Genomic DNA, 27,105 nt, shown 5'->3' on the forward strand with positions numbered 1-27,105 from the left:
TGTATGGGCTCGTATCATTTGACAAATATCCCCTGTGATCGACAATCGGCCGACTGTGAACAGTCTGTGCTCGACGAGACGAGACGAATTCCACAACGTCTGGCCGATTTGATCGAACAGTCGCTCGAGACGCCCGACGGCTGCGGTATACTGTACGATCCGAGGCATCTGCTGCTCGACCGACGCCGCCAGACGTTCAGCTCAGCAGTGCCAAGATTGGAATTGGACGAGCTGCTGGTACCGGCCGTGCCGACCGGCCTGTGCGCGTACGCGATCGCCAGACGAGCGGTGCTCAGGCGTTGTCGAGCCCAGTTGGAACCGACTCCGCAGTGGAAAGCCGAGCCGAAATCGGTCCCCGCAGACCGTCGGCGCCGACGACCGCAACAGCCGCCACGGCCGGCCAAAGTACAGATTTTGGAAATGATCGCCGTCGACTGCTTGTGCAACTTGTTGGTCGAGCTGGCCGGACCGGACAGTGCGGACGTGGGGGCCAAAGCGCTGACCAGCCTGTACGACTTGCTGAGCCGTCTGGAGCCCGGATGTCTGGCCCACGAGCTGCCCGAACCGCAGCCGGCGCTTGACCGATTGTTCTCCCTGCTCGGCAAACCGGCGCTGCTGCTCAACGCCAACGCTCCGCTGGCCGACGCGGCGGCCCACTGCCTGCTGGCGTTGGCCGTGGCTCGCGGCACCACGGCATCCGTGCTCAACGCCGCCGACTTTCTGCTCCGGGCCGGCCAACTACGGCCGGACCGCACCCTCGAACGGCTGCCGGAAAATCTACTACCACTACAACGGGCCGCTTTGGACGCGTGCTCGAGACGCGCCGGCCGTCGCTGCGACTGGAACCAAGCTCGGCTGACCGACCGCAACCGAATGTGCCGAATCGACGCGCCCGTCGACGGTCCAGTGAGGGCGCTGACCAGCGACGGACGCTGGCTGTACGCGCTGTCCGCCACTGGCTTGCTGGTGAAATTCGGTTCTGGCTTCGGCGACACGATCCGCGGTCTGCCGACCAAGTCCAAACAGACGTCGATCCGGGCCAGAGGGGCGTGGTCGACGTCGTTGTCCGTGGTCGACCGTCGACTCTACTTGCGCAGTAGCGGCGCTAGGACGCGCGTCTACAGCACCGAAACGCTCGAAGAACAGCCGCCAAACAGCGTCCACCTATCAAGCAGCGGCACTAGCAGCAACGCAGAAGTTCCGTACTGCACTGACGGCAATCGGTTGTACAACTTCACCATGGACGAAACTTTGTGCCGGTTGACGGTCAGCAGTCAACAGTTGTCCGACAGTCGCCAATACAGTACGGCCAGGATGAGCTGGATGTCGCTGGGCAGTGAAGGGGACGGTGTGGCCGATACGTTCGAACAGACCGCCGAAGGCGAGCCGGACGAAGTGATCGACTTGTTGCCGGCCAGACAACGCCGCTTTCACCTCAGTCGGGACGGTCGGGTGTGGTCGACTGGCGCCGCCGGTGCCGGCAACGTCGAACGGCTGCACACCGACGAGCCGATCAGTGAAATTTTGCTGGTCAGCGTCGGAGAACGGGACGAGCTGATAGCCGTCGGACACAGCGGTACGGTGTACGCGACCGTCGACCAGAATTTGGCCAGCTCGACCGGCAACCGACTGACCAACTGGGCGACACGAGTGGCCGGCCCTGGTCGTGTGGCCGCGTGCAATGGGTCCGTCGCCTGGATCGGTCTCGACGGACGGCTGCGCTTGGTCGGTCGTCTGGCCGGTCAGTGCGCGGTCGAGGCGGCCTGTCCGCTGGGCGCCATCAGCCAAGCGGTCGCGGTCGGCATCGGTAACAGCCACGGGACCGTGGTCACCGCAACCGGCGCCGTCTACACGTTCGGCATGAACCAGCTGAATCAGTGCGGTCGGTCCGGTGAGCGCCGACTCGCCGGCCGACGGTCGGACACCGTCAGCGCCGGCCAGACGGTCCGGCCGCCGTTGCGTCTGTGCGCCGCCGACGAACACGTCTGGCTGCGCGAAGCGGCTACCGTCTGCAACGCGTGCGGTCTGTGTTCACGACTTGGAGCGCGGTGCCAGTTCAACGGTAGACCGAAGGGTTCGATCTGCGCCTGCGGGCGTGGTCCGTCCAGTTGCGTCAAGTGCGGCACTTGTCGATCGTGCGCATCCGAGTGCCGCCAACCCGTCAGCGGCGCTACAACTACTACGTCTGCATTGCCGGCTGGACCACTGACCGCCAGCTGTTTGACCAACGTCCGCGTGCGGGGCGTCAGCTGCGGTCAGTACCACAGTCTGTTGAGTACCGGTGACGGTCGTGTGCTGTCGTTCGGCTCGAATCGTCACGGTCAGCTGGGTGTGGGCGATACGAGAGAGCGCCGCCGCGGTCCGGTACGGGTCAATTTGCCGACAAACTTGAAGCCAGTGGTGCAGGTGGCCGCGGGTGCCAATCACAGCGTGTGCCTGACCAACGACGGTCAAGTGTACACGTTTGGCAAGCACGACTCCGGTCAGCTGGGACGAAGGGCGGCCGGCCAATTTTGGTTCTGCATTCCGGGTCCGGTCGAAGCGTTCGGCTCCAAGCTCGGGCAAGCGTTCGCCGTGCGCGTCAACGCGTCCGGTGACCAGACATGGGTTCGGTGCAGAAAAAGTCTGCTGACCGTTGGAATTCTACGCCAAGCTCGACTGACCGCCAACAAAGAGTTCTTTCTCATTTTTCCAAAACCGAAGAAACACCAGTCGGCCGGCGAATCGCAACACCGTTGCATAGCGCTGGACCGTCGTCGGGGTACCGTGACAGAAGTCAGCAATCAGACAAACGCTCTCGACCATGGCCGAGAAGCAATTTTTGGACCGGAAGATCGGTGCTGGTGTTTGGATCCGTTGCATCCGGTTCTCTGGTGCGTCGACTGTAAAATTGTCGACGCCCATGTGCCCACCACAGCTGGTTCAGAGCCGGCTAGACAGGGCTGGTGGCCAGAGTCGACGTTGATGAATCCAGAATTTTGGCTACCGTTCGACCGTGAAGTGCGGGTAAGTTTCCAACAAGTAGCACTGAGCCTGCTGGCGCTCCACTGCGCAGCGGTCGATGACGACTTGGATCGCCGTGATCGACGACGATCAGACGACGTGGACCGACCGCGAGATCATCCCACTGACCAGGCAACGGTCAGTGCAGTTGGTCAAGTGAATCGATTCGACAGTTTCGGCGGCGGTTGGGGCTATTCGAATCAGTCGCTCGACGCGATCTCCTACCGCACTGATCGAGACGTGCTTGTCCACGGGATCGGGGTCTTCGGCGGTCGGGGCCGTTACACGGCTCAGCTGAAACTGATCGAACAGGAAAAAGCGACGGCTGACCGACACGAACACGACGATGACCAACTATTCGACTATTCGACATTGGCCGAAACTAAAATACAACAATTCCACTGTGCCCAGCAGCAGCAGCAGCAGCAGCAGCAGCAACAGTTCCAATTGTATTTCGACCGACCTGTACTGTGTCGTCGTCAGATCTGGTATACCGTATGTTTGAAAATGGACGGTCCAAGTTCAGACTGCGGTGCCGACGGTCGATCGTTTGTAAAAGCCGACTACGGGGTTGGTTTCAAATTTCGAACCAGCGAACTGTCGAACAACGGAACCGATGTCCGTTTTGGTCAAATACCGTCCATTTTGTACACGTTGGCCGACAACGACCGACTTGGACGACTGGTCGAAGAAGACGAATTCGAACACGATCGAATGGAATTGAAATTGTGGACGAGCGAACGTTTTCTGTACCAAGCGAACGAGACCAGCTTGGATGCGTTGTTGAACATGCTGGCCAGGGTCGAACATGACGCTTCTGAAACTTCGACCACTGAACAACAACGTTGGTTGGTCGAACGGGCCTGCAAAGTCGCCACGCTGTGTCTTCATCAGTACAGCCTGCTGTTGACCGTTGCTTTCAATGCACAGTCGTCGTGTCAACGTGCCCAAAAACAGACCAGCAGCAGTCGACAAGAGGAAGCCGAAACGACGAATTCACTGGTACCTGTGGTGGAACGTGGTTTGAAAATGTTGTTCACTTTGGTCGGTCGATTCGACGGACGATCGTTAATCCACTGCCAACAGAGTCTGGTCGATCAGTGTTGCCGGTGCTTTGTTCGGTGTTTCGATTTGTTCTGTCCGTCCGACGCGTTGACCAACGCCCTCACCAAATCCGCGTTGAAAGGTCAACTGCGAGGATTCGGCGCCGCAATGGTGTTTCGAGCTCTGGCAGCCCGGTCAACTCCACTGGTACGACTGTTCACCAGTGGTCACAGGTCAGATTTGGACAACGGTCGAAACTATTTGGCCGATCGCCTAGCCGAAATTCGTTCGACGACGGGCGACACTACTGTTTCGGACCGTTCGCCGTTGGACTGTTGCTCACTGATCGACTACTGCCTAGTGAACGCTTTCGCTCCGGCTTTGGACGGCCAACCGATCGACAATGATCCCACCAGCTGGTTTCAACTGTCCACAGCCGTTTCAGACTGTCTGATTCGTCTGATGGCTGAATTGAACGCGGCCACCACAACTGACCACCGGTCGACTGACGGTCAGTGTTGTCCAGTACGTCAAACTCCGAGTCGATTCAGTCGTATGTCCGCGTCGCCAGATTGGAACAGCAACGGCGGCTGCGCTGACGCGATCGCGTTCCGCGTCCAACAGCCCGGCATCAGTGTCCACGGAGCTGGCCTGTTCAACGGTCCATCTCCTTTGCATTATTGCTTGGAACTGCTGGTCAGTCGAAATCATCACGACGACCAGGATGACAGTTGGCTACTGTTGGAACAAGTGTCCGGAGAAATTTCTCCAGAAAACAACAACAACAACAACAATGTCAACAACTGTTACGTAGGTGCGGCCCACATCCATCAAGTGCGCTTGTCGAGGTCGGTTCCAATGGAACCGAGTCGCCTGTACGCGTTTCGCCTGCGCGTACAAGGGGGTAGCAGTTGGCACGGTGAAGGTGGTCAACCGGTGCCAGGTGGTCCGGTACGTTTCCACTATTCGACGTGCAATTTGAGCGCCAACGGTACCACGGTCAGCCGAGGTCAAATTCCAACGCTGTTCTACTCGGAACAGGAAAGCGTCGGCAAACGGTGCTGCAGTTGTCTGGAACGATCAACGGCCAAAAAATGGCTAATGGAATTGGCAGAAAAGTTCAGTTCTCGTCTTGGAAATGGACCAGCGTTCCGCGATTCGGTGAGCCGCAACGCCCATCTGGTATCGCTGTGCTCGAATCTGTTCGGCCATTTGCAGTTGCTCGTCGATCAGCATCCCGACACGGCGTCGACTTTGCTCTGCACGTTCGAAACCCTAGTGTCAGCGTCGTCCAATGCTGACATCCCACCGACTGGTCAGTTGGTCGACTGCTTGGGCACGGCCGTCGTGGTCGAAAGTGAACATCCGTACGAAAGCGCCGCCAAAGTTCACTGCCAGCTGGTGGAATTCGACTCGCAAGTGGAATTTCTGTGCGTCGAATTCGACCCGAAATGCGGTACCGTTCAACCGCAGGACAGTGTGCAAATTTACACGAAATGCAGTCAAGGTTTTTACCCGGTTCTGAAGTGCAGTGGCCGTTGCGGTTCGTCCGACTGGCCCAGGCGTGTGGTCATTTTGCCCGGCAATCAGTTGTTGGTGCTGTTCGAAACGACCAACGTGTCCGAATCAACCGACCCTTCTTCGGACAATGGTGGCTGTTCGAAATTCGGTTTCCGTTGCTCAGTGCACGGTATCGGCTTCCGCATTGATAGCAACAATGTCGAACAGTGGCTAAACGGTGAACTGATTCAACTATGCTCTTATTGTTCAGCTGTGCTCATCAAAGAAGCGTACCGAATTGCCGCCGTGGAATTTTGTACTTCGTCGTCGTTGCCAACATCTGCCGACGTCAAGCGTCTACTGATCGATCAACAACAACACCACCACTACCAACTTCTTCGCAAAGGTGATTTTTGTTTTCAATACTTTTCATTTTGCTCACCTACATTTAGCATTTATTCACTTACTTGCGCTGGTTGTGACTTTATTTGTTTGTTTTCAGGGTTGATGATGGCAACGACAGATGAACAAAGCGAAAAAAGCAAACCAAGAGGAAAAAAATCTACGAGCACAAATGACGACGACCACAACCATGATGATGATGATGATGATGATGAGCAGCAACGTGTAGAAAGTGATTTTGTCCGGCAATTTGTTCGAGGTTCGTCGTCCACCGCCGCTGGTCTGTTAGCACGTTACCTGCTCCAAGAATGGTACGTCGACGTCAACCAGTGCACGTTGACGGTCACAGGTTGCAAAAAATCGTCGCGCAGTGGACGAACGATCAAAGTGACCCTGACCACACGTGACCAGCTTGGTCGACAAGTCCACTGTCCCTTGGCTGAAATAGAGTTGATTATGATCCGCAGTCAAGCCGACGATTACCGATCGCGAGGCGACGTCGAACAGCCCCACTGTCCACAACAGCAGGTTCCCTACAAGCCAACCTATCTGAACAAGGCGCGGTACATGAGTCTGACCATGATGAGCGCCCTGCGGGACATATCAGCCGAAGAGTTGCGTTACGCGCACTACAAAAATACCGTGCACAGTCGAACATTGCCGGTACGTTCGAACTTGGACGGCACCTACGAGAGCAGCTGGATGCCGGTTCAGGCCGGCTTGTACAAGTTGAAATGCAAAATTGACGAACATCAACTGCCCGACATGTTGCTGTTGCGTGTGGACAACACCGGACAGCTGTTGGTCAGTACGAAGAGCAACAGCAACAACAACAACAACTCCGACGACGACGACGACGACTATGGCGGCTGCTGTTCACAACAGCTCGAAAAGCAAATTGCATCACCAAACGAATGCCGTCAGTGGAAAATGGCAATGGCGACGTTCCAGAGTGGACAAGACAGTGCCGGGCTGCGCATCAGGGCGGCACCGTCGCTGCGAGCCAATCAAGTAGGCTTGATTCCAGCTCGGGCAACGATATTCTTCGTGGCCGAGCTGACCAATCGAGACGGTCTGTGGTTGCAGCTGAGCGACGAATCGGCGCAGACGTTTCGCAATGACCGACGTCCCGCACGATCTTGGGTCATGCAATACCATGATCCGCTTAGAAAACAGCTGCTCGTACGCGACTTCGACTCCACCAACCCGTTGCAAATCGATGGTCAGTCGATCGACGACGACGACGACGACGGACCGCCGGTTTCGAGCTTCACCAGCAGCAGCAGCAGCAGGTCGGTGGTGATCGCCTGCGAGGAGGTGTACGTGGTTCGACGGCGTGGTTCGGAAACCAACGGCGTGGCGGTCCACGCTCGACCGGACAAAGGGAGCCGTGTGCTGGACACGGTCGCCGTCGGGCATCGGCTGCAGTCAATCAGTTGGATACAGAACAGCGGCGGCATTTGGATTCAACTGGAACGAAAATCCAATTCCCGACTGAAACTGAACTCGGACCACGGCTACTGCATGGTGCAAGAGTTGTCCGGCGAAGTCTACCTGGAACGACACTGGACCCTGGACGCAGATCCACTGGAACAAGTCAAGTACGATGATCAGTCGCAACGCAGCGTCCCGTTGCGCCCACTGCTGGTCGAAACACTGAGAACGGTGTTCTGCGCAATGCTGTGGCACGAACGACTCATCGGCGACGCGGTCGCCTGCTCCGTCTACGTGCAATTCCGTCGTGACGAGCTGCCGTTGTTGGGCCGGCGCCGTCCTGGACCGGCGTGCGTCGCGCTGCCGATGGCTTTGCAACTGTTGCGAGAACTGTGGCACCAAGTCCAGTCGACAGTGCTGACCGTGGTCGACAAGCATCTGATCGGTAGACCGGCGGGCGCGACGGAACGCTGCGAACTCTGCGACACGCCAGTCGAATCGGCAATCGCGCACATGCGAGTCGAACATCCGGGCTGCGGACGGTCGTCCCAAGGGCGTGGCTACGACCGGGCAGGTCGTTACACGACCGGCTGGACTGGCAACTGCGGTGACAGCAGTTCCACCTCCTTGGCTTGGTATTTGTACTGCGAACGATGTCGCAATCGGCGACTGCAACAGCTGCAGAAGAACCAACAGTCTACACCTCGATTTTACCTCGACTACAGAGCCGCACCCGTTGAACCGGAACGTCTGCTGCGCAACAACGCACGCTTCTTGCTGCAGCTGAACCCCACCGACCCGGACGACGATCAACCACTCACTGGTGAAATTCACTTGTCAAGTGGTGTTCTCGTGTACAACGCTAATAGCATTATCAACAACAACAACAACACGCACGCCAACTCGGATCCGGGTCCGTCGTCCATCGTCCGGCCAGCTGAGGAAGAACAGTGGTCCAGCGCGATGGAGTCGACCATATCGCGTGGTCATGGTGGTGGTCACGGTGGTGATGGCGATCAAAGTGATGCAGCCGACGGTCGTTTCCTGTTCTGCCCGTCGGCGACTCTGCTTCAGTTGGTGCACCGCAATCGTACCGAAACTGATCTGCGTGGTTCGCCAGTGCTGGCGTTCTGTTCGAGCAGACACGACGTCGGCCGCCTCCGACAAAGCATGCTCATGGCCGTTTGCCGGGCACGCATTTACCAACGGGCGTTGCGGGCGTTCAACCGGCTGCTGTCAATTCGACCCGGCGCCCCTTGGACCGCTTCCGTGGTCTGGCACGTGATCGACGCGATGCTGGATCGCGACGATCAGCCGAACCTGAGATCACCGTTGCTGAAGCACCCGCTCCGGGAAATAGTGTACGCGGGCAGGATGCGCGCCGCGGTGGTCGACGCGTTCCATTCTCTGCTGGCGACCATCGGCGACTTGCTGTCCAACTGTCCGATGGAAGAGTCGAGTCGACCGGACGCCGTCCAGTTGGCGAGGCTGTGCATCAAAGCTTGGCAAGTGCCGTTGTCACCACGAGACTGCGCCGTGGTGGTCAGTTCGGAAGTTTTGGCGGCAGTCGGCAGAATTCTGTGCTGGTCGAACGACGACGACAACGCTGACCACGACTGCTCCGAGTCCGGTCAAGTGCGCCGTGCCGGTCATCTCGGCGAGCGCGTCCAGCTCCAATTGTCCAGCGAACCGGCGCTGGCCGGCAGTCTGGTCGACGGCTCGGCCGACACGTTCTGGCAAAGTGGCGCCGACGACCACGGACGACCGAAACGACTGCTCGTTCGCTGGCCCCCTGATCAAGTGGACGCGTTGCTGGTCAGCTTGTACGTGGATTTGGTCCGCGATCACCAGCATCCGGTCAGGCAAGTGTCCTTCTACGACGCGGTCGACGGCCGACAGCGCAGACGTCTCAAGACATCCTTGCTCGACGGTCGTTTCGTCGGCTGGGTTCACTGCGCGGTGCAGGGTTGTGGTCTGGTTTCGGTCGAGCTCGAAGGTCCAAATGCGAATGTCCGTCTGCGGCAGCTGAGCTTGGTCGGCTGGCCCAAAACGACCTCGGACCCACTGGTAGCCGAAGCCAGCGCCTGCCCATCTCGGTCCGGCGAGTTGAACTTGACCGCGCTTCAAGCCGACGCGGTCGAACTGCTGCGTCTGATCGCTTCGTTGGCTTTCGACCCGTCGGAACCGGCCGACGGTCAACTGCAGCAGCGCGTTCTGAACGTGCTGTTCGACCCGTCGGCCGGACGATCGGCCACCGCCCTGCGCTTCTACCTCTGCTCGCAGTTGTTCCAAGCGCTGACGGTCGAAGTGCACGCGCTGCGCGGTCGACTGAAGCCGAGTTTCGGCTTCGTGTCGGCGTTGGTGTCCATGCTGGACCGGATCGGCCGTCGGACGAAAGCCACGTTCGAGCAGCACCGCCGTCGGAGTCGGGTACTCGGCGCCCTGGCCGAGCTGGCGCTGTTCGCCGTGGCGCCGGTCCAGCTGCAGGCAGTCGACACGCTCGGCGTTCTGTTCGAACATTTCGACGCCGGGCTGGACGGTGGTCAGCACGCTCTGCGCCGTCTGCTGATGCTTCTGGCCAAGGCGGTTCAGCTTCAGGTGCGCTTCGAGCCGCAGGCCCGTGTCGAGACTTTGCGCTTCAACGACCGACCGCCGGACGCCATCGGCTGGTTCCCGGACCGACCCTGTTCGGCGGCGGCTAGTCGTTCGGTGATCGAACTGTTCCGTCAGCTGACAGCGGGTCGAAGTGGAAACCAGTGGCAGCTGAGTGCGCAGACTGTTCTGGCCGACTGCGTGGCCGGCTTGGTCGCCTCGGCCCCGCCCGCCGAGCCGGTCTCGGTACTGCACCGCGAGGCGTTCTGGCTGGCCGTCGCTTCTCTGGTTCTCATGTCCGACGAACACTGGCTGCTTCGGTCACAGAGCTGGCGATCCATGGTGACCACTGCGCGCGATGCGACCGTATTCTGCGACAACCACGACGATCAAACCACTCCAGCTTCGGTCCACTGCGCCCACTGCCACGCCCACTACTGCAGTCAGTGTGCAACGGTGATTCATCTGAGTCGACGCACACGACGACACGTGCTCAACTCGCTGCCATCGGCCTCTCGTCTGGTTCAGGTTTCGGATTCTGCTTCGAATTAGCATTATTATTAGTCTATTATATTTAATTTTCAGGTTCACATACGTGAACACACGAAACGTGTGCGCTTGAACTGGCTGTCGTTGACTGTCGACAGTCGCACGTTGAACACTCTGGTCGACTTTCAACCGACTTCCACTGAACAGCCAACGCCCGCCGGTCGACTGTGTCGATTCTGCAACGCGGTGCTGTCGGCGAGCAGATCGCCCGAGGAGGTCTGCGACCGTGCCGAGTGCAGTCGCCTGCTGCTGGAAGCGTGTCCGAAACTGCTGCCCTGCGGTCATTTGTGCGGTGGAATTGCCGGCGAAACGCGCTGTCTTCCCTGCCTGAGGTATTGTTGTCGTGCATGCATGCGCAGCTAGTTTCACTTAGCTGGACCGTCAGTTGTCGGCTTGTTCCAGGTGCCGGGACGGTCGCGGTTCACCAGTGCAAGATGCCGAAGACCTGTGCGTCATCTGTTACACAGATCCGCTCGGAGCGGCTCCGGCCGTCCAGCTCCACTGCGGGCACGTGTTCCACCACGCCTGCTGCGTGGCCGCGTTGAGTAATCCGTCGTCGTCCAACGGTCCCCGGGTGTTGTTCGCGTTCATGCGCTGCCCGACATGCCGGCAGCCGATGCAACACGATTCGCTGCGCCAGCTGCTCGAACCACACCAGCGGCTGTACGACGAAGTTCTCCAGAAGGCGCTGACCAGGCTCCAGTACGACCGTTTGCAACGGTGCGACGAACTGACCAACGCCAACAGTCCGTTCTACAATCAGCCCGGCTTGTTCGCCCTCGACCGCTACGCCTACTACCTGTGCTACAAGTGCCGTCGACCCTACTTCGGCGGTTTAGCCCAGTGCCAAGACGACTACGGCCAATTGTCCGGCTACGACGAACGCGAACTGCTCTGCGGAGCTTGTTCCGACGTGCAGCAGGCGAAAGTTTGCCCCAGACACGGAACCGACTTCCTCGAATACAAATGCCGGTATTGTTGCTCGTTGGCCGTATTCTTCTGCTTCGGAACCACGCACTTCTGCACCAGCTGCCACGACGACTTTCAACGTCTTCTGCACATACCCAAAGACCAGCTGCCCCACTGTCCGGCAGGACCACAAGCCCGTCAACTGTCGGGCGACCAGTGTCCACTGAACGTCGACCATCCGCCGACCGGAGAAGAGTACGCCCTGGGCTGTGGTATTTGTCGCAACATTCGTTCATTCTGAATGTTGTTGTTTTTGTGCAATCCGAATTCCGAAACTCCCTTTCCCTAATGTTATATTTGTTCCATTTATAATAATATTAATAATGAAAAATTCAAAACAACTTTTCGACGTCAAATCGCTTTTACTTCTTTTTTTTCCATGCGCACTTGCACAACACACACACCACACCACATACACACACCAAACACGCGCAATTATTATTATTGTTATTGCACAGATAGAAGAGAGGAGGAGAAGAATTGTATTTTCCAAGATTTCGATGACACTTGGAAAAAAGCAGCGCTTCATAAAGGAAAAAAGCTACGCGTTCCAATGCAAATGACAGAAAAAACAGTGAAGGGGAGGGAGGGGGGGTGTACAGGCGCTGCTTTGAAGAGAAAACTGAAAATGGCAAGTGCGCACGCACAACAGCTTCGCCGGAACAGCAGCCAAAAACGGCAGAAGCAAAAATACAGAAAGAGATAGAGAAAGAGAGAGAGAGAGAGAGAAAGAGAGAGAGGGAGGGGACTGGAAAAGAAATTAATTATAAACAAGCGACAGATATTTTTTAAAAAAAACCCGCAAACTTGCTTGGTGGCTTTTGAAAAAAATATTTTAAAATTGTACAATAGGAGCAATTACGTGATCATTACATTTTGCTGAAACAACGTAGTGGTGAAAAACGTTGCTCAACAGAAGAAAAAGAAAAAAGAAGGGCAGGACGAAAACCGGGTAAAACACGGTCGCACCTACTAACCTTTCTTCAGGCGACCGCGTGCCCAATCGCCACCGCAATATCATCTCACATAAAATAAAAATGATAATAAATAATAATAATAATAGTAATAATAATAATAATATCAATAATAATAATAGTAATAGTAATAGTTATCAGAATAATGGAACAATTGTAAAAATGAACTTAAGTTTTTCAGAACACATTTTAGAACCATTGGAGAATAGTCGATTTGACGCCAATTTTTTTTCTTTCTTTTTTTCCTTAATTAATTCCTTATACATTCGCCTCGTATGTTCCATATATTGAACAAGCTAACGAGAACGAGCGGCCTGGCGTGAAGCAAAATGGACCGCCTGATTTTGCCCACCAGGACCATTCCTACGTCCTCCGTAGTTGCGGAATGGAACACTACCGAAGGTGATCGCATTCAAATAACGTTCATTGCGATGCTTCGGTACTGGCTTCCCTTCAGTTTGTTCGTGCGCTTCACAAGAAATGTTGTCGAAAAAGGACTTCTCCTTATCATAGCACGGTTGTTCCTCTTTGACCTCTTCGTCGACAACTTTCTCCACCTTTTCATTCGTATCCAAAGATTCTTTGTCTGAACCTTCTTCAGCTAAAATCAAAGCATTAATTAATTTATCCAGTTATTCAATTTTTTTTTCTCATACCACCACCACCACCGTTAATTTTTGCCGCCTTCATTTCGTCCTTCAAATTTTCCATCTTTTGCAAAAACTCCTTGTTCGCCATTTCAAAATCATAATCGGTACGGTAGAACAACTTCGGACGGTACATGTTCATGCCCGGGAATGGAGCCACCGCTCCTGGAACCGGCGGCGTGTAGCCACGGTACTGTCCGTTGTTGGAATTGTTAAAGCCACCGCCGTTGTGGCGCGCAAATCCATTTCCTTGAAAACGTCGAACAGGCGGTGGTCGACGACGCATCTGCTGATTTCCGTTGTTGTTGCTGTTGTTGTTGTTATGTTCGTCAGCATCTACAAAAAGCAACTCAGTATGCCGTTTTTGTAATAAGCAACTTGATGCAAATTTTCCACTCACTTCGAAACGAGTTGCGATTCGGCAAATTGTTGCCCTGATTGGCCGCCGACGAACGATTACGATTACGGCGACCCTGATGCAACTGTTGCTGCTGCTGTTGTTGTTGCTGCGGTTGCTGTTGATCGTGCTGAGCTTGCGGCTGATGATGCGCAGAATTGTTGTTTTGTTGATGCTGTTGCTGTTGTTGTTGGTGTACTTGTTGCGGCTGTTGCTGACGACGCTGCTGTTCACCTTCAGCCGCAGTGTGCTGCCGAATTCCGCCAGTATTACGACTACGATGAGTCCGTCCCCCACGAACCACGTGACCAGTGTTCACCGGCGGTGCTGGCATTTCGTTTTCTGGTGAGCTGAGACGACGACCAGAAGCAGCACTGCCTGTACAAAAAAAAATTAATAAATAAACGCTCTATAGATAGAAAAAATTACAAAACCTTGGTTAAAGGCATTCTGCTGTTGTTGTTGTGCTTGTCCGACGCTGAAACCGCCACCAGAATTCTATAAAAGAAAATATTCAAATAAAACAAAATTCTTTTTTCAACTAAAAATACCTTGGAAACCGACAGTATAGCTGGATCGTAATGCAAACCAGCACAGACGACGGGAGCTGGTTGTGGAGTTTCGCGAACCATCAAATCTTTGATATCACTTGCGCGGAAAATGATGTACTCATAAACTTCATTTCTTGGTGGTACCACTTGTTCGGCTGGACGATCTTCAGTGCCAAATGATCTCACTAGAAACAATAAAACATATCAGTTTGTAAACAAGCACCGCATCAGTATACCTTTGGCCAAAGCGATTGACGATTGTTCAGGATCAACCGTGTAGAGTATGCCTTCGTAACGAATTTCCGACTTGGAAATTAAACTGATCTTCGAACCAAGCAACGGAGCGTTCATTTTTCAAACCACCAAATCGATGCTTCGCTGAAACAAGACTGATACGACAAGGTTAACGTCGGCAAACAGTTACTCTGCTCGTTGCCTGAGGGTTATATAACAATACAGTAAACTGATCCGCAGGCAAAAATATAAATACGTAAGAAAACGTCATACTTAGAAGAAATAAAATAGCCATAAATAATGTTGTGATGACTGTTGTAAAAATAAAAATTTATAACGCAAAATTAGTAAAATTTAAGCTTCATCTAAAACAATCTGCGCGACAATTTATGGAAATAAGAGAAAAACCTACAGTATGAATAACTAAATCAGGACAAGAGCAGATTGAATTATTTTACAATTTCCTGAGGCTGTTTTTCCCAAAATTAAACTGTTCGAACATTGAAAATGGAAAACGTTTTCAATGAATTACTTGAAATAGTATCTGAAACTAAAATACTACGACAAAATTGATCACGAATTACATCTGGCTCTACGGAAATTGAAATGTTCAAAATGAAGAATTAAAATAAGCGAAATATTACTCAGAAACATCGGACAGAATGAGAAATTTATAGTTCAGCTTTATTTTCAAAATGAAATAAAAAGAAAGTTGCAGAAAAGAATGAAAAAAGATGAAAGTCAACTGATCAAAAAAAGATGAAAATTTTTGACGAAAAACATAAGCTAAAATCGTTAAGGATAGAAAATTTAGAAAAACAATATTCTAAAAAAATTAAAAAATGAAAATTTTTTCGACACTGCCGACCTTAATTAGTTAGATTCAAAATAGTAAGTCCCGAAAGTTAGATAGATGACATAAAATCTTCATCTCAATGAAGGCAATGTCTAAAATTAGCAAAACAGCTCTTACCAGAAATAAGATTTTGCGTCCTTCCTGCGGCTAAAGTAAGCTGCGAAAGTACGGAGTTGGTAATAAACAAAAAACACGTCAAGAATACTGTACTTGAAAACAACAGATGGTAAGGTACATGTGTAAAAAAAATGCTTCTCAAAGAAATACACAATTAATAATAAGTAAAAATTTGCAAGTTAATGTATTTTAAATAAAAAAATAATTATTATTTGTATTTCAAGTAGTTCATGATGTTTTGAAATTAATAATTAATTACGGTGTGGTCATATTTTGTTACAGTAAGTCATGTTAAACGTGAAAAACAAATTTATAAAAAAATTAATTTTTTCATTCAAATAATTTTTATTGCGCATATAATTGTTACAATATTGGAATTTTATTACGTGAACGAATGAATTAAAACTTGTTTACAGTAAACGTATGCTGTGAAAAACATTAGTACAGTATTTTAAATTATGTGTTTGACAGAAAAAAAATATTTTAAAATTTCAACGTACGTTTGGTTGAAAAATTTGAATAGAAATGTGAAGAAGAATTATGCAAATTTATGTTACTTCACCGCGAATGACGTCAGGCATAAATGATGAAATGAAAGCTTTATTATTGAATCGATAAATTTGCAAACTGTTTAAATGTGAACTGAGCAAAAGGATTGTTTAACTAGTGCGATAAATGTCAACAATTAGCATTTTTGTTCTGCTTTAAAAGTGAACGATGAACGAGAACAATTTTCTTTGCTTGACTGACCAATTTCATTTTATTGTCCATTTCTTTTTCCATGCTGATTATTTACATATATGCATAAAAAAGAGAAATATTTCATTTTTAGAATTTAGAAAATGAAAAAGAGCTTTTGCAAATGTTCAGTTTAGCATAAACAAACTGAATCAATGAATAACTTTGTTGAAAAAATATGCGCGTGATTGGACAGAATTTGAATTTAAAATTGAAAATTATTTTTGACCTTTACTTGAAAAGATTAAATTTATCGAAGGAAAAAAATTTTCACATTTCACGTGATATTGTTTTTGTGTATTTGCATGTAAAAGTGGAAAGATCATTTCATCTATTCCATTCAATTGTCAATACAGTATGCGATCTGTCATTTGTGGTTAGTTTATGGTGTTGACATTGAAAACAATACGAACATTATCACAGCGTTATGAAAGCGACTTGTTTGTTTGCTTTATTGTTGCTAGGTTTAAAATTGTTCAATTGGAAAATACAATTCGCTTAAACGGTAAGCTTAAACAAACAACAACGACGACAAAAAACGACTGATCGTGATGGAGATTAAATTAATTATTATGTTGAAGTTTTAAATAGTACTGACCTCCGTACAATGGGATAATTGACTACAACTCGCCTCCGGCCTGAATGATAGAATGTATTATTTTCCAGTTGGACCCTTTTTCCATCCCCAACAGAAGGGAATAACTTGCGCCGATTTTGCTTTGCAATAGTCATTCCCAGAACAGGACTGAAATCACTTGGCGGACATCCGCTTCTCATTGTTCCAAAAAGTTTCCATTATTTATTTATTGTATGAAACTTGACTGTACCGTTCTGTCCTTGTCAACAGATTTATTTATTATAAAACGAAAATTCAGCTTCAAACAGCCCGCTTGCTTGTACCATTGATAAGCATTTGAAATGTCCGAAATCTGAAAAATATTGAAATTTTATTTTCAAAAAAAGAGGAAAAAAACAATTTTTATGAAAAATAGAATTTTCTTCTTCCATTTTCAACAACATGTGCAAAAATGAATAGAAAATTTTTTTTCAAATTTGCATTGCATTACCAAATATATTTTTTCCCATTGTAACGCCGGTTCATCGAACAAATGTAACAACAGCAAAAAAAAAATATATATATATTTCGAGCAACAAGTTAGTTAGTTTAATAATATTTTTTTAAAGTTGCTTCAAAAAGTTGCTTGCTTGTTCGTATACTTTAAAGGTGTGGTGAATGGAAAAAGCAAGCGACCAATCACGCACCGTTTGACAAATTTATTTCGCAATTTGTTTGCATTTCCAGTTTTTCATTTGCAGCAGCTTTACGTTCGTTTTCCCCCAACTCGACAAAATCTGACCAAAACTGTCCACTCTTGTTATTAATTATTACAACAACATTACAAAATCATCATTGGCCATCGTCACATTTTTACCATCACAACTGTAATTAACGGTTTATAATTATTATTATTTTTTCGCTTATACGTTATTTTATAAATTTTCTCCACAAAAATTATTCAACAATTCACGAAGTTTGTCCAATTTGAAATAATGCGATATGCATGCGAGTAAATAATGTTCGAGCTTTTTCAAGTTTGAAATTTCAACAAATACATGCTTGTACTGCTCCCTCTTGACAACTGTGTGAAAAGTGCACATTTTATACGATCCGCTAAACACTTCACACGTACAAGATGATCCATTTGATCAAGCTGAATTGAATTGAATTCAATTCAACACGACAACACTCGGTTGACTATATTTTCCTTTACAAATAAACAAGTGAAGTTAAAAATTAAATAAAATTATAAGCGTGAACAATTAATTTGTTTCGTTCTTTTTTCTCCATTCTATTTGCCCCACCCCTCTTCCTACATTTTAATTGCAAAAAGTATTTTTAATTGTTTCTTGAAAATATTTTCATTTAATAATCTAGTTTAATAACTGATGCAAATAACAGAAATGTGAGTTGTTGTTCAAGGACCCGAATCCACGCTGTTCACTGTAGAGTATATAGAACAGGCTTTCGATGAATAATTTTCTTCCTTTGCAGGCATGTCCGTGCTTGCTATTGTTCGTTGACATTTTTCTGTAAACATTTTAAATTTAATTGATCATATATCAAAGATGACAAATTGAGAAAGAAGCTTTCATTATATGCTTTTCACTTCGATGATATGAAAATATGAAAGTATACTTTGCTGTGTAAAAGAAGAAGAAGAAGTAGGAGGAGGAATTAAAAATTCCTTTATTTCTACAATCAGTTGATTGTGTATGAATGCTTTCTCCAGTACAGAGTGGGATAATGTTAATGTTTCACAGTCGACTGTGCTATTTATTCAACTGCGTCAGATTGAATTGTCAATTTGCAAAACTTGTACAAAATTATTAAGCTTCTCAACTTGGATGCGGTGAAATATTGTCACCGGCAAATTTGTAGTGAAGAAATTTCAATAATTTTGGTATTTTACTTTTATCAGAAAGAAGCAATGTGTGTCAAAGAGAGGGAGAGAGAAATAGGGAGGGAGAGAAATTTGGATTACTGTATCTTGTTGTCAGTTGTAATGGAAAAATTGTGTACGTCATGAGAAACATCAACGCAAGAAGCAAGCGTGCAATTTGAAAAGCTAAACAAACTGTCAGCTTGTTCTACTGCTACGTTGGTATACACCGACTTGACTATTATTATTATTATTATTGCAGGGACCGTTTTTGCACAATTGGTGCATTGGTTGCGCTTTTTCAAAAAGTTCAGATTTTAATCTGTTCTGTTGTTTACGTGTATTGTTCCGCTGAAGTGTTCAATGGTACTACATTCTTGTTTCATTTCAACGGGCCAAATCAGTCAGTCAGTCAGTTTGGTTGGTTGGCTGTTCAGTAGTAGGTGGAAAAGAATCTAAAAGTGTTTATTGCTTGAAAAAGTCGCTCATTTCAGCACAGCAGCTGTTCAGCTAACAGCAACTCATTAATTTTAACTTGTCGATTGTTTAATCGGATTTGTAAGCGACAAGCACATATATATATATATATATATATATGAGCATACACACTGTCACAATAGAGAAAAAAGCCTCTGCTTTTGCCGTTGAATTCTCTTCCCCCCCCCCCTCTGCCTACTTTTTATCAACGGGGATTTTTCACGTTTCTGTGTGTCATTTGTTTGCCTACTACGGTCGCTGTTTGATCAGGCGTGATGGCAAATATGTGTTCAACGGTTTCTTGACCGCTGGTCAAGATGAACAACCCGACCACAGCTTATCAAATTCTGATCGAAAAACTGCTCAGCAAGCGACGTTTTTCATCTGAGCCGCCGACGACCGTCGGCGCCATGGCCGATTGCAAGCCGAATTCGATGCCCTTTGAGGCCGGCCCCCTGGACGGCTGACCTTCAAGTTATTTTCCATTAACCGCTAACTAATGATAATAATATTCTTGATCAAGTCCGATACCCAAAACGACAACCACGACCCCGTTTTTCCAACGTTCGTTCTTCACTGCTACTACGAGAAATTCCAAATTGCAAGCTCTGCCGTTGATCTGATATGTTCCCTTCATTCCAATACATTTTCTACTTCCTAGTTTCATGAGGTCGTCGTATACGCAGTGTGAGAAAAAAAATCAGAGAAAAAACCACCACCTACATCCCGTATGAATGATCCAGACTCGCTCCGCTAGTCAACTGTTCGATTATTATTATTATTATTATTATTCTAATTAGCATCAGATTCGATACGCTTTAAACAATTTCGATATACATTACAAATCCAGCCGCGTCGTAGCGTTTGTAAATGCTGTAAATTACGAATGATGTTGTTTGATTTTACGCTTTCAGATTTGCACCGTTTGAGAAGAGCGAACAGCGACGAGCAAACAACACCAACTACAGTCGCTGTCGTCTCTGAACAACAAAAGACATCTACAACTAGTGTTGTAGCCGGGCGGCGGCGCCGGTATTCAAAATCCGGTCGTCTGTAAATAAGCTTACAACACAAAGCAGAGGGGCGGAAATTGGTCTATTCGACGAGCTCAACCGCACACAACCCGGTCCTGACTGTGGTGTTGGGCGCGATTGTACGGTGAAAATGAAAGACCATCCCCTGCGGCTTACCAAACGCGGCAAATTGCAGCAACGTCGTAGCGCTTTGAACGAACAAATCAAGAAACAACTCCGTCTGCGTGCCGGTGCTCAAAATTTGTACAAGTGAGTTCTATTCTCTTTTTTTTCCTGGCTTACAATTCGGATTTACATGACATTTTTCACTTCATAATTATGCAAATTTAGTGTTTTCCCATTTTTGACTCAGTGACAATAATTAATTGATTAGCTTAAATTTACTTACTTGTTTTTGTTCACTTTCAACAATTTCATCGGCTTGAAGTTGAAATCTTCAGTGAAAATACTCTACAACATCTCTATCCGCTTTGGGCAAATTTTTACGGCTTCTTCAGCGTTAAATTGCCAAACAAACTACGTCAACGCTAAACAAATAAATTCACCGTCCCTAATACCTGCTATCTTATCGATATTTACCTGTAATTGTAAAAATTTTTGAATAATGTCCATATACGCTTTCTCGAACAAAGCTGCATGCAATAATAATAATTTGCTGTTGTTTTCTGACGTTTCCTCTGACAAGCAGAAGAATAATGAAATATTATTCTAAAAAGAAAAAATTTTAAAATAATTTGAACAAAAACGCAATTTCTTGATCAAATTAAATAATTATCTGGTACTACAGTGAATGAGTGTACTTTTAATTTAAAAATAATAAATAAGTAAAATGAAAATCAGCTTAAAAAAGTGTTATAGTTAGTTTCTTTTCTTTCCTTTTGCATTTCATCTTATTATAATGGAGTCTTTGATAAATGTATTTGCTCTTTTTCTTTCCCAAAAGGCGGATACAATTGGAAAATGTTTCAATTTTTTTTTGCATCAATTTAATGCAATTAATCACCTCTGACGTAAATGTGCACAACGTTGAAAATAGCACAGCAGCTATTTTATTTAATGGGCAATTTATTTTTATTTATCTGTTCGTCTGTTTGTTGCCAGTGCGACAGAAGATAAGAAAATTCGAGAATTGGTACAATTGGAGCTGAGCTTTCTCGAGTCGAGCTTGCAACATCTGAAAATGGAATTAGCCGATTTGAACACCGCCTGGCAAGTTTACCAGAACGACCAGTACGAACAATATCTCTTTCATTTATTTTTCGGCATTTTCATCTGTTGCAAGCGTGTTTGCTTTCCAGATGTGCCAATGCAATGCCTCTGATCACTCTTGGACTTAAAGAAGCCAAATTGACAGATTTCACCGTACCATTTCAGGTGAATTTTGTTTAATTATATTGTTCTTTTTCATAAAAGAAAAATAAATAAATATTCAATTTCAGAATATGCTGCACGATTATTATCACCAAGATGCAGCACTATTTGACAATGCTATCAAGAAATTGAATACCCTCCGTGAAGTTCGTATACCTATATATATATATATATATATTAACAAAACAAATAAATTAATAAATATATGTATATATTATTTCAGAATACAATGTTGCCAAGCCGTGATGAAGAGGGTGTGAAACTTCTGTCGACATATTATTGCCAACTTTGCCACGTCGAGAGAAGATTCTTTTACCAGTCGGTGCACAAGGATATTTATTTCGAATGGTTCGACGCTTTCACCGGTGTTCCAAGCGTGCAACGGTCAATAGCTTTCGAAAAAGGCAGCGTCTTGTTCAACATCGCAGCTTTGTACACACAAATAGCCGTCAATCAAGTAAAGCAAAACCGACCGAGATGCTGACCAATCCTCACTCACTCACTCACTCACTCACTCTCTCTGAACTTTCCAATCATTTCCAAAGCGACCGACATACGGTAATAATAATTAATAAAGAAGAAAAATTTTTTCAGAATCGGTCGAAAGTTCACGGCTGCCAGGCAGCGGTCAACAATTTCACCGATGCTTACAACGCGCTGACACATCTTCGTTCCAAGTTCGCCAATTCCCCGTCGGTGGACATGCAAAGTGAAATGCTCGAGGCAGTGCTTCAAGTTATCCACGTACATTTGTTGTTGTTGTTGCAGTGGCGCTGCAATGCGGACAAATCAATCTCACTATTTCAGGCTCAGATTTATGAATGCCACTGTGAGCAGATGTTTCTAGAAAACGAGCCCAGCAACAGCAATAATAATCATTTACCGACAACGCACATGCTTCTGGCTAAAGAGTGCGCTCACGTCGCAGCTTGCTACGGCCGTTGCCAAACTCGCATGTCATCATCGGCCGTTGCACCATTCTTGCCTTCCACTTGGAACACACTGGTCGGCGTGAAGAGGTCTTTCTACACTGCACTGGCACATTTCCAAACTGCTTGCGCGACATTATCAATTACTGGTAAAAAAAGAACTAAGTTGTTAGGATTTGACAATTCAAAAAATAAAAAACTCATTTTCACAGATGCCAATCGAAACGACGCGAAAAAACACTTCACCCACTTGTTCGACATTGCCAAATTCAAAGACTGCGCCTTCACGTACGGAGTCGAATTGAACCAACCGCCGGCCACTTCCAAAGCCCAACATCTTCTGGCACAGATCCATCTCCGCGTCGCGCTCACCACTTTGGACGAATGCACCGTCAAAGTACGTCTGTCCAAGCAGTTGCGCAAGCATGCCGCTTTGCAGCACATTCTCCAACAAGCCGTCCAAGATGCCCAAGCGAAACTTCAACAGTGCGAAACTGACGACAAATTTGCCGACTTGTACGAAGCTGCACCAATTGTCCGTAAGAGCTATTTACTTTTATTTTATTTTATTTATTTTTCACTACTGCATCATCGATTGGTCAATCTAAGAAGGATAAAAAAAATATTACAATTATAAATAGAGATAAATTTCAAATTTGTACAAATTCAAAAAGAAATTATGAAATAAATAACACGCGTATAATTTCTTCTTCTTCTTCTTCTTCGCTTTCAGCAATCAGTACATTGAAATTGAATAACCAAAATCTGACATGGCAGCCTGTGCCAAGCGACGAAGATGATCTGTTCAAACTTATGGTAAAATAGCCGTCCGTATTACACACACATTCGCTCTCTCTCTCTCTCATTAAAAAAAAATAATGACTAACCATTTAAGGGTCCGGTGTCAACATTTTGCACGGAAAATCAATTTCAGTCCATTCGAACGTTGAATTTGGTAAAAGATTCAGAAAAATCCGAATTCGGATTCACCGTCACCGGTGACACGGCGCCAGTTCGTGTTGATAAAGTGGACAGCCGCGGCATTTGTGGAGTAAGCGGAAAATTCAAATGAAAAGCAACAAATTGACTGATAACTGAAAAATGCAATTATAGAAAGCTGGTATGAAAAGTGGAGACGTACTTTTGAAAGTCAACGGCGTGCCGGTGGAATGGGAATGTTGCACAAATGTGCAACAGTTGATCAACGCAACTGGCAGGACGTTGTCAATCACTCTACAGCCATGCACTCAGCGAACAGCAGCAGCTGTCTGTAATACATCATTACCAACAACGAACGCAAAAACTTACTCTCCAATGACAACAACGCCAAGCGGCAAAATTAATCGGTATGCCGTCGTATATTTTATACGTGAATATTGCACGCTTGCGTGTCTCCCCCCCCCTCTCTCTCTCTCCCTTCCTCTGTATCTTTCTCTCCAATCATAATGGGTTTTTTAATTTTCATAAAAATTAATTTTTTCAATTTATAGTTACGATGACATTTTACAAGAGACCACAAACACACCCGGCTTATCGAACCGTGGACGAATGTCGTCGGCTACAACTAAGCAGAAGAACAAATTTTCAAGGCGCAGTTTCTTGAATCTGTTCAACATCAAAAGACATTCCAAGTCTAGTTCTGCTATCAACACGTTGCCTACTCACTTACGGTGAAAAAGCTGTTTTTTTTTCTTGCGCACGCGCGTGCCAATGAAAAAAAAAATCTACCCTTTCTTCCATTTTTCTTCTTCTTCTTCTTCTTCTTCTCAGCTTTCCCTACCCACCCTAGCTTAGTGTGTATATATATCTCTCTCTCCCCTCCCCCCTCTTCACTTCTGCACTGCACACTTTCCAAATTAATGTATATGAATATACACACATGTAAATTACACATGCACACACACACACATGCACAAATATATATATTTTTTTTCTACAAAAAAAGAAAAAACTTTGAAAAAAAAAATACTTCGCCTTCCAAATCGATTCAAAGAACTTGCGGTAGTGAAATCCACCACCGTAAAAGAACCATTCCATATATATATATGGATTAGATATAGATTATGCACCGTTCGTTATTGTATGTATGTATGTACCAAATGTTTTAACTAACCATACTTACTTGTAGCCTAATTGTAGTTGTAAGTACTTTTTTTTGTTCAAATGCGAACCCTGAATTCAGTTATTCAATGCCGCAGCAGTAGTGTATGGCAGTGATCGTTTGCTACTTAAAGCGAAAAATTATAATAACAGTACTGAATGAATAAATAAAAATTCGCACGCTATATCTCTACGCTTATGTTGTTTTTTTTATATGAAAGCTGAAATGTACGATCTTAAAAATTACACGCACGAGCTACCCTGCTATAATATATATATATATACACTTAATTTCTTTGGAAAGGCGACAATAAGAAATTTCATACATTGTGCAAATGCCAGCAGCTAGTTAAGTTAGCTTTGGTCTGATCTGGTCTGATCTATTTACCCCTGATTATAATAAATAGTGCATAAAATCTACTGTTTCCAAGTCATAAGCGGTTTATTACTCATATTTATGACCGCATTTTTTCTATACTCTTCCTGTGATCATCAGCCAAATTGCATCACTAAAATTAAAAAACATATCCTCTTTGCTAATGGGGGAATACGATAAATTTGATAACGTACGATCAACGGGCTCGTTCAGATTTGATTCATACAGCGGCGAAACAGCAAACGGGATAGAATCGATTGTTTCAATTTCTGTTGCATAACCGAATTGTTCCCATTCCGCTTCCCCGATTCCGCCGTAGCTCAAACCGTCAAACTGTGAAAAGCAATGCGATTCATAGTACAGCGTATCCAAACAGCTCGCACGTGCTTGCACCGAATAGCTCGTTGCAGATTCCATACCTGCCCCATCAAGATGTTCGATGATATTCGAGCTTTGATTATCTTCAAAAACAACACCGGACGATTAATCATATTCACAGTTTATTCTATGTCATTTTTCCCAATACAATAATAAAATTACAAAGCGGAAGAAATACAATCACTACCCGTACTGGTCTCATCAAGAAGAGTTGATGATGGCACGGCGAATTCTTCTTCTTCGAAAGCGGCTGTTATTTCGTGCTTTGTTGGCGAATTACTTTGGGACATTAGAAAAGCAATAGACAACAGCATCACCTTAAATGAAAACCGATCGCCAGTGGAAAAGGAAAAACGCCTCCAATCATAATCATAATCATAATCATAAATACAGTCATATAGCTATTTCGCATGGTGACTTGTTTGAACTGCTCGGCCCGGGTATTGTTGATTGCATAACTGCTTTCCAATGCTTCGCGCAATTGTCTATAAAATGGACGAAATCAGTGACGGCACAAATTTGAAGTGATTTTACAAATTGCTGTTTTGTAACAGCTCCATCTGATGAATTGATTCTTTGTTTCTGTTCTCCAACTTTTTCAATTCTTCCGTCACAACATGCAAGCGACGCTCCAACGACTCCACATATGCCTGTTTACGTTTGCGACTTTCTTGAGCTGACTGTTTGTTGCGTATTTTTCTGCGAATCCGTTTCAAATTGCGTTCATTGTGCTAAATGGTGGGAAAAAAAACAAAACAAATATACACATATATATTATATTAGCATGTATAAACATATAAATAAATAAATATATTATATATAATTGCTGCAACCGCAACCACCTTGGACAAGGGGTATGTGAGAGGTAATTTTAAACCTTCCTTAATACAAAGTCGCGTCTCTTCGTCTGTCAATTGCACAATACTAGTTTGAGAAACAAGCGTATCCTGCAAAGGAATAATTTTTGCAAGTAAAGATGCACAAAAATCAGACATGCCAACCTACTACCTCATTATCATGAAAACATTGGTTGAGCTTGGTGGTAACAACGTTCGGACTGTTGTCATCGTCCTCTCTCGTTCGTTTCCTCGCCAAACCTGGCAAATATATATATATATATATATATTCAAATTTTCACAGATAGAGACATCTCAATGAACAACAATACCGTTAACTGAGGAATACGCTTCAGAACGAGGAATTGGTTGCTTCAACGACGGTGGTAATACAGATTTGAAAAGTTGAACTCGAGCTGGAAAAAAAAAACAGAAAACGTTTCCACAAACGATAATATACATCATCGTCGACAAATCAGAATCGTGATTGCCGTTTATTACTGCTGTGTCAAGCCGGTAGTAAAAACTGTATGAAATTTCGCAGACAAGCATGGAAAATTGCACCAAGTGACAAAATCGAACCATAAAGCAACGCTTAATCACTGACAAGAGAGAAAAAGAGAGAGAGAGAGAGAAGAAAAAAAAAATAAACGAAAGCATAAATTACACTTTTCCTAAAAATAACCAATTCGAAATAAATTAACTTCCTCTTCATTGAAGAAAATGAACTTCATTTAACATTTCAACGCAACTGCTCGACATTATTCTCAAACAAATACAGCAGCAGTACGTTTTAATTTCTAAAACCAACAACAACAACAACAACACCATCCCTTTCAAAAATATTTCTTTCCAATCTATTCGAATAAATATGCATATTTTCAAACTTTAAAATTGTATGTTTTGTAAACAGTCAAACATGTTGAGAAAAATTGGAAAAAAAAAATAATGCATCCTCGAATCAAGCTATTTTGAAAATTGACACACGCTAAATGCGAGACTTTTGTGTTTATCAGAAAATCCATTTGAATTGTATATTTTGCGATGGCAGATCAGACTCACAAATCAACAAACAAGCTACCTTGCTCTATCTCTCCTTCTCTCTCTCTTTCTCTGTTCACACACAGTATGTGTGCGTGTGTGCGCGTGTGCGCGC

General features: G+C 46.2%; 7 protein-coding genes across 7 annotated transcripts; 3 read left to right on the plus strand and 4 right to left on the minus strand.

Annotated features, from left to right (window-relative positions):
- Positions 1-3: 3 nt before the first annotated feature.
- Positions 4-11,734, plus strand: Tsp_05625 (PHR domain protein). The gene is made up of 8 exons (XM_003371917.1): positions 4-3,406; positions 3,530-4,254; positions 5,266-5,590; positions 5,819-5,953; positions 6,209-6,612; positions 7,396-10,431; positions 10,561-10,856; positions 10,927-11,734. Exons 1-8 carry the CDS (start codon positions 4-6, stop codon positions 11,732-11,734), a joined length of 9,132 nt encoding a protein of 3,043 aa, XP_003371965.1.
- A 138-nt stretch (positions 11,735-11,872) lies between these two features.
- Positions 11,873-12,199, plus strand: Tsp_05624 (conserved hypothetical protein). Its single transcript, XM_003371918.1, has one exon. It carries the CDS (start codon positions 11,873-11,875, stop codon positions 12,197-12,199), a length of 327 nt encoding a protein of 108 aa, XP_003371966.1.
- A 564-nt stretch (positions 12,200-12,763) lies between these two features.
- Tsp_05623 (LSM14 protein) lies at positions 12,764-14,413 on the minus strand. The gene is made up of 6 exons (XM_003371919.1): positions 14,299-14,413; positions 14,063-14,247; positions 13,946-14,009; positions 13,515-13,889; positions 13,124-13,450; positions 12,764-13,068 (listed from the first exon to the last, which is right to left on the minus strand). The coding sequence occupies exons 1-6, from the start codon at positions 14,411-14,413 to the stop codon at positions 12,764-12,766; spliced, it is 1,371 nt and encodes a 456-aa protein (XP_003371967.1).
- A 2,443-nt stretch (positions 14,414-16,856) lies between these two features.
- On the minus strand, positions 16,857-17,710 carry Tsp_05622 (conserved hypothetical protein). The gene is made up of 4 exons (XM_003371920.1): positions 17,622-17,710; positions 17,409-17,448; positions 17,271-17,379; positions 16,857-16,936 (listed from the first exon to the last, which is right to left on the minus strand). Exons 1-4 carry the CDS (start codon positions 17,708-17,710, stop codon positions 16,857-16,859), a joined length of 318 nt encoding a protein of 105 aa, XP_003371968.1.
- Positions 17,711-21,139: 3,429 nt separating this feature from the next.
- On the plus strand, positions 21,140-23,933 carry Tsp_05621 (rhophilin-1). The gene is made up of 11 exons (XM_003371921.1): positions 21,140-21,189; positions 21,258-21,333; positions 21,399-21,476; positions 21,554-21,787; positions 21,925-22,074; positions 22,138-22,408; positions 22,472-22,798; positions 22,993-23,075; positions 23,194-23,310; positions 23,373-23,605; positions 23,849-23,933. The coding sequence occupies exons 1-11, from the start codon at positions 21,140-21,142 to the stop codon at positions 23,931-23,933; spliced, it is 1,704 nt and encodes a 567-aa protein (XP_003371969.1).
- A 504-nt stretch (positions 23,934-24,437) lies between these two features.
- Positions 24,438-25,403, minus strand: Tsp_05620 (conserved hypothetical protein). Its single transcript, XM_003371922.1, has 4 exons — positions 25,301-25,403; positions 24,838-25,196; positions 24,607-24,623; positions 24,438-24,486 (listed from the first exon to the last, which is right to left on the minus strand). The coding sequence occupies exons 1-4, from the start codon at positions 25,401-25,403 to the stop codon at positions 24,438-24,440; spliced, it is 528 nt and encodes a 175-aa protein (XP_003371970.1).
- Positions 25,404-25,643: 240 nt separating this feature from the next.
- On the minus strand, positions 25,644-26,826 carry Tsp_05619 (cyclic AMP-responsive element-binding protein 3). The gene is made up of 5 exons (XM_003371923.1): positions 26,757-26,826; positions 26,282-26,365; positions 26,122-26,210; positions 25,956-26,060; positions 25,644-25,844 (listed from the first exon to the last, which is right to left on the minus strand). The coding sequence occupies exons 1-5, from the start codon at positions 26,824-26,826 to the stop codon at positions 25,644-25,646; spliced, it is 549 nt and encodes a 182-aa protein (XP_003371971.1).
- Positions 26,827-27,105: the final 279 nt, after the last annotated feature.

Source organism: Trichinella spiralis (assembly GCF_000181795.1).
Source record: "Trichinella spiralis strain ISS 195 chromosome Unknown Scfld9, whole genome shotgun sequence".
Taxonomy (NCBI): domain Eukaryota; kingdom Metazoa; phylum Nematoda; class Enoplea; order Trichinellida; family Trichinellidae; genus Trichinella; species Trichinella spiralis.

Coding starts and splice junctions, on each gene's coding strand:
- Tsp_05621 (XM_003371921.1), top strand. CDS start 21,140: ATGGAATTAGCCGATTTGAACACCGCCTGGCAAGTTTACCAGAACGAC. Junction 22,075..22,137: donor CAGTGCTTCAAGTTATCCAC/GTACATTTGTTG, acceptor TCACTATTTCAG/GCTCAGATTTATGAATGCCA. Junction 22,799..22,992: donor CGAAGCTGCACCAATTGTCC/GTAAGAGCTATT, acceptor CTTCGCTTTCAG/CAATCAGTACATTGAAATTG.
- Tsp_05623 (XM_003371919.1), bottom strand. CDS start 14,413: ATGAACGCTCCGTTGCTTGGTTCGAAGATCAGTTTAATTTCCAAGTCG. Junction 14,010..14,062: donor CTATACTGTCGGTTTCCAAG/GTATTTTTAGTT, acceptor TTTCTTTTATAG/AATTCTGGTGGCGGTTTCAG. Junction 13,890..13,945: donor GCAGAATGCCTTTAACCAAG/GTTTTGTAATTT, acceptor TTTTTTGTACAG/GCAGTGCTGCTTCTGGTCGT.
- Tsp_05619 (XM_003371923.1), bottom strand. CDS start 26,826: ATGCATATTTATTCGAATAGATTGGAAAGAAATATTTTTGAAAGGGAT. Junction 26,211..26,281: donor AGCGTATTCCTCAGTTAACG/GTATTGTTGTTC, acceptor TATATTTGCCAG/GTTTGGCGAGGAAACGAACG. Junction 25,845..25,955: donor TCACATACCCCTTGTCCAAG/GTGGTTGCGGTT, acceptor CCCACCATTTAG/CACAATGAACGCAATTTGAA.
- Tsp_05622 (XM_003371920.1), bottom strand. CDS start 17,710: ATGGATCATCTTGTACGTGTGAAGTGTTTAGCGGATCGTATAAAATGT. Junction 17,380..17,408: donor CGATGGCCAATGATGATTTT/GTAATGTTGTTG, acceptor ATTAATAACAAG/AGTGGACAGTTTTGGTCAGA. Junction 16,937..17,270: donor CGAAATAAATTTGTCAAACG/GTGCGTGATTGG, acceptor AATATTTTTCAG/ATTTCGGACATTTCAAATGC.
- Tsp_05620 (XM_003371922.1), bottom strand. CDS start 25,403: ATGTCCCAAAGTAATTCGCCAACAAAGCACGAAATAACAGCCGCTTTC. Junction 25,197..25,300: donor TCTTGATGAGACCAGTACGG/GTAGTGATTGTA, acceptor TTGTTTTTGAAG/ATAATCAAAGCTCGAATATC.
- Tsp_05624 (XM_003371918.1), top strand. CDS start 11,873: ATGCGCACTTGCACAACACACACACCACACCACATACACACACCAAAC.
- Tsp_05625 (XM_003371917.1), top strand. CDS start 4: ATGGGCTCGTATCATTTGACAAATATCCCCTGTGATCGACAATCGGCC. Junction 5,591..5,818: donor GAAGTGCAGTGGCCGTTGCG/GTTCGTCCGACT, acceptor CTTATTGTTCAG/CTGTGCTCATCAAAGAAGCG. Junction 10,857..10,926: donor CGCTGTCTTCCCTGCCTGAG/GTATTGTTGTCG, acceptor GGCTTGTTCCAG/GTGCCGGGACGGTCGCGGTT.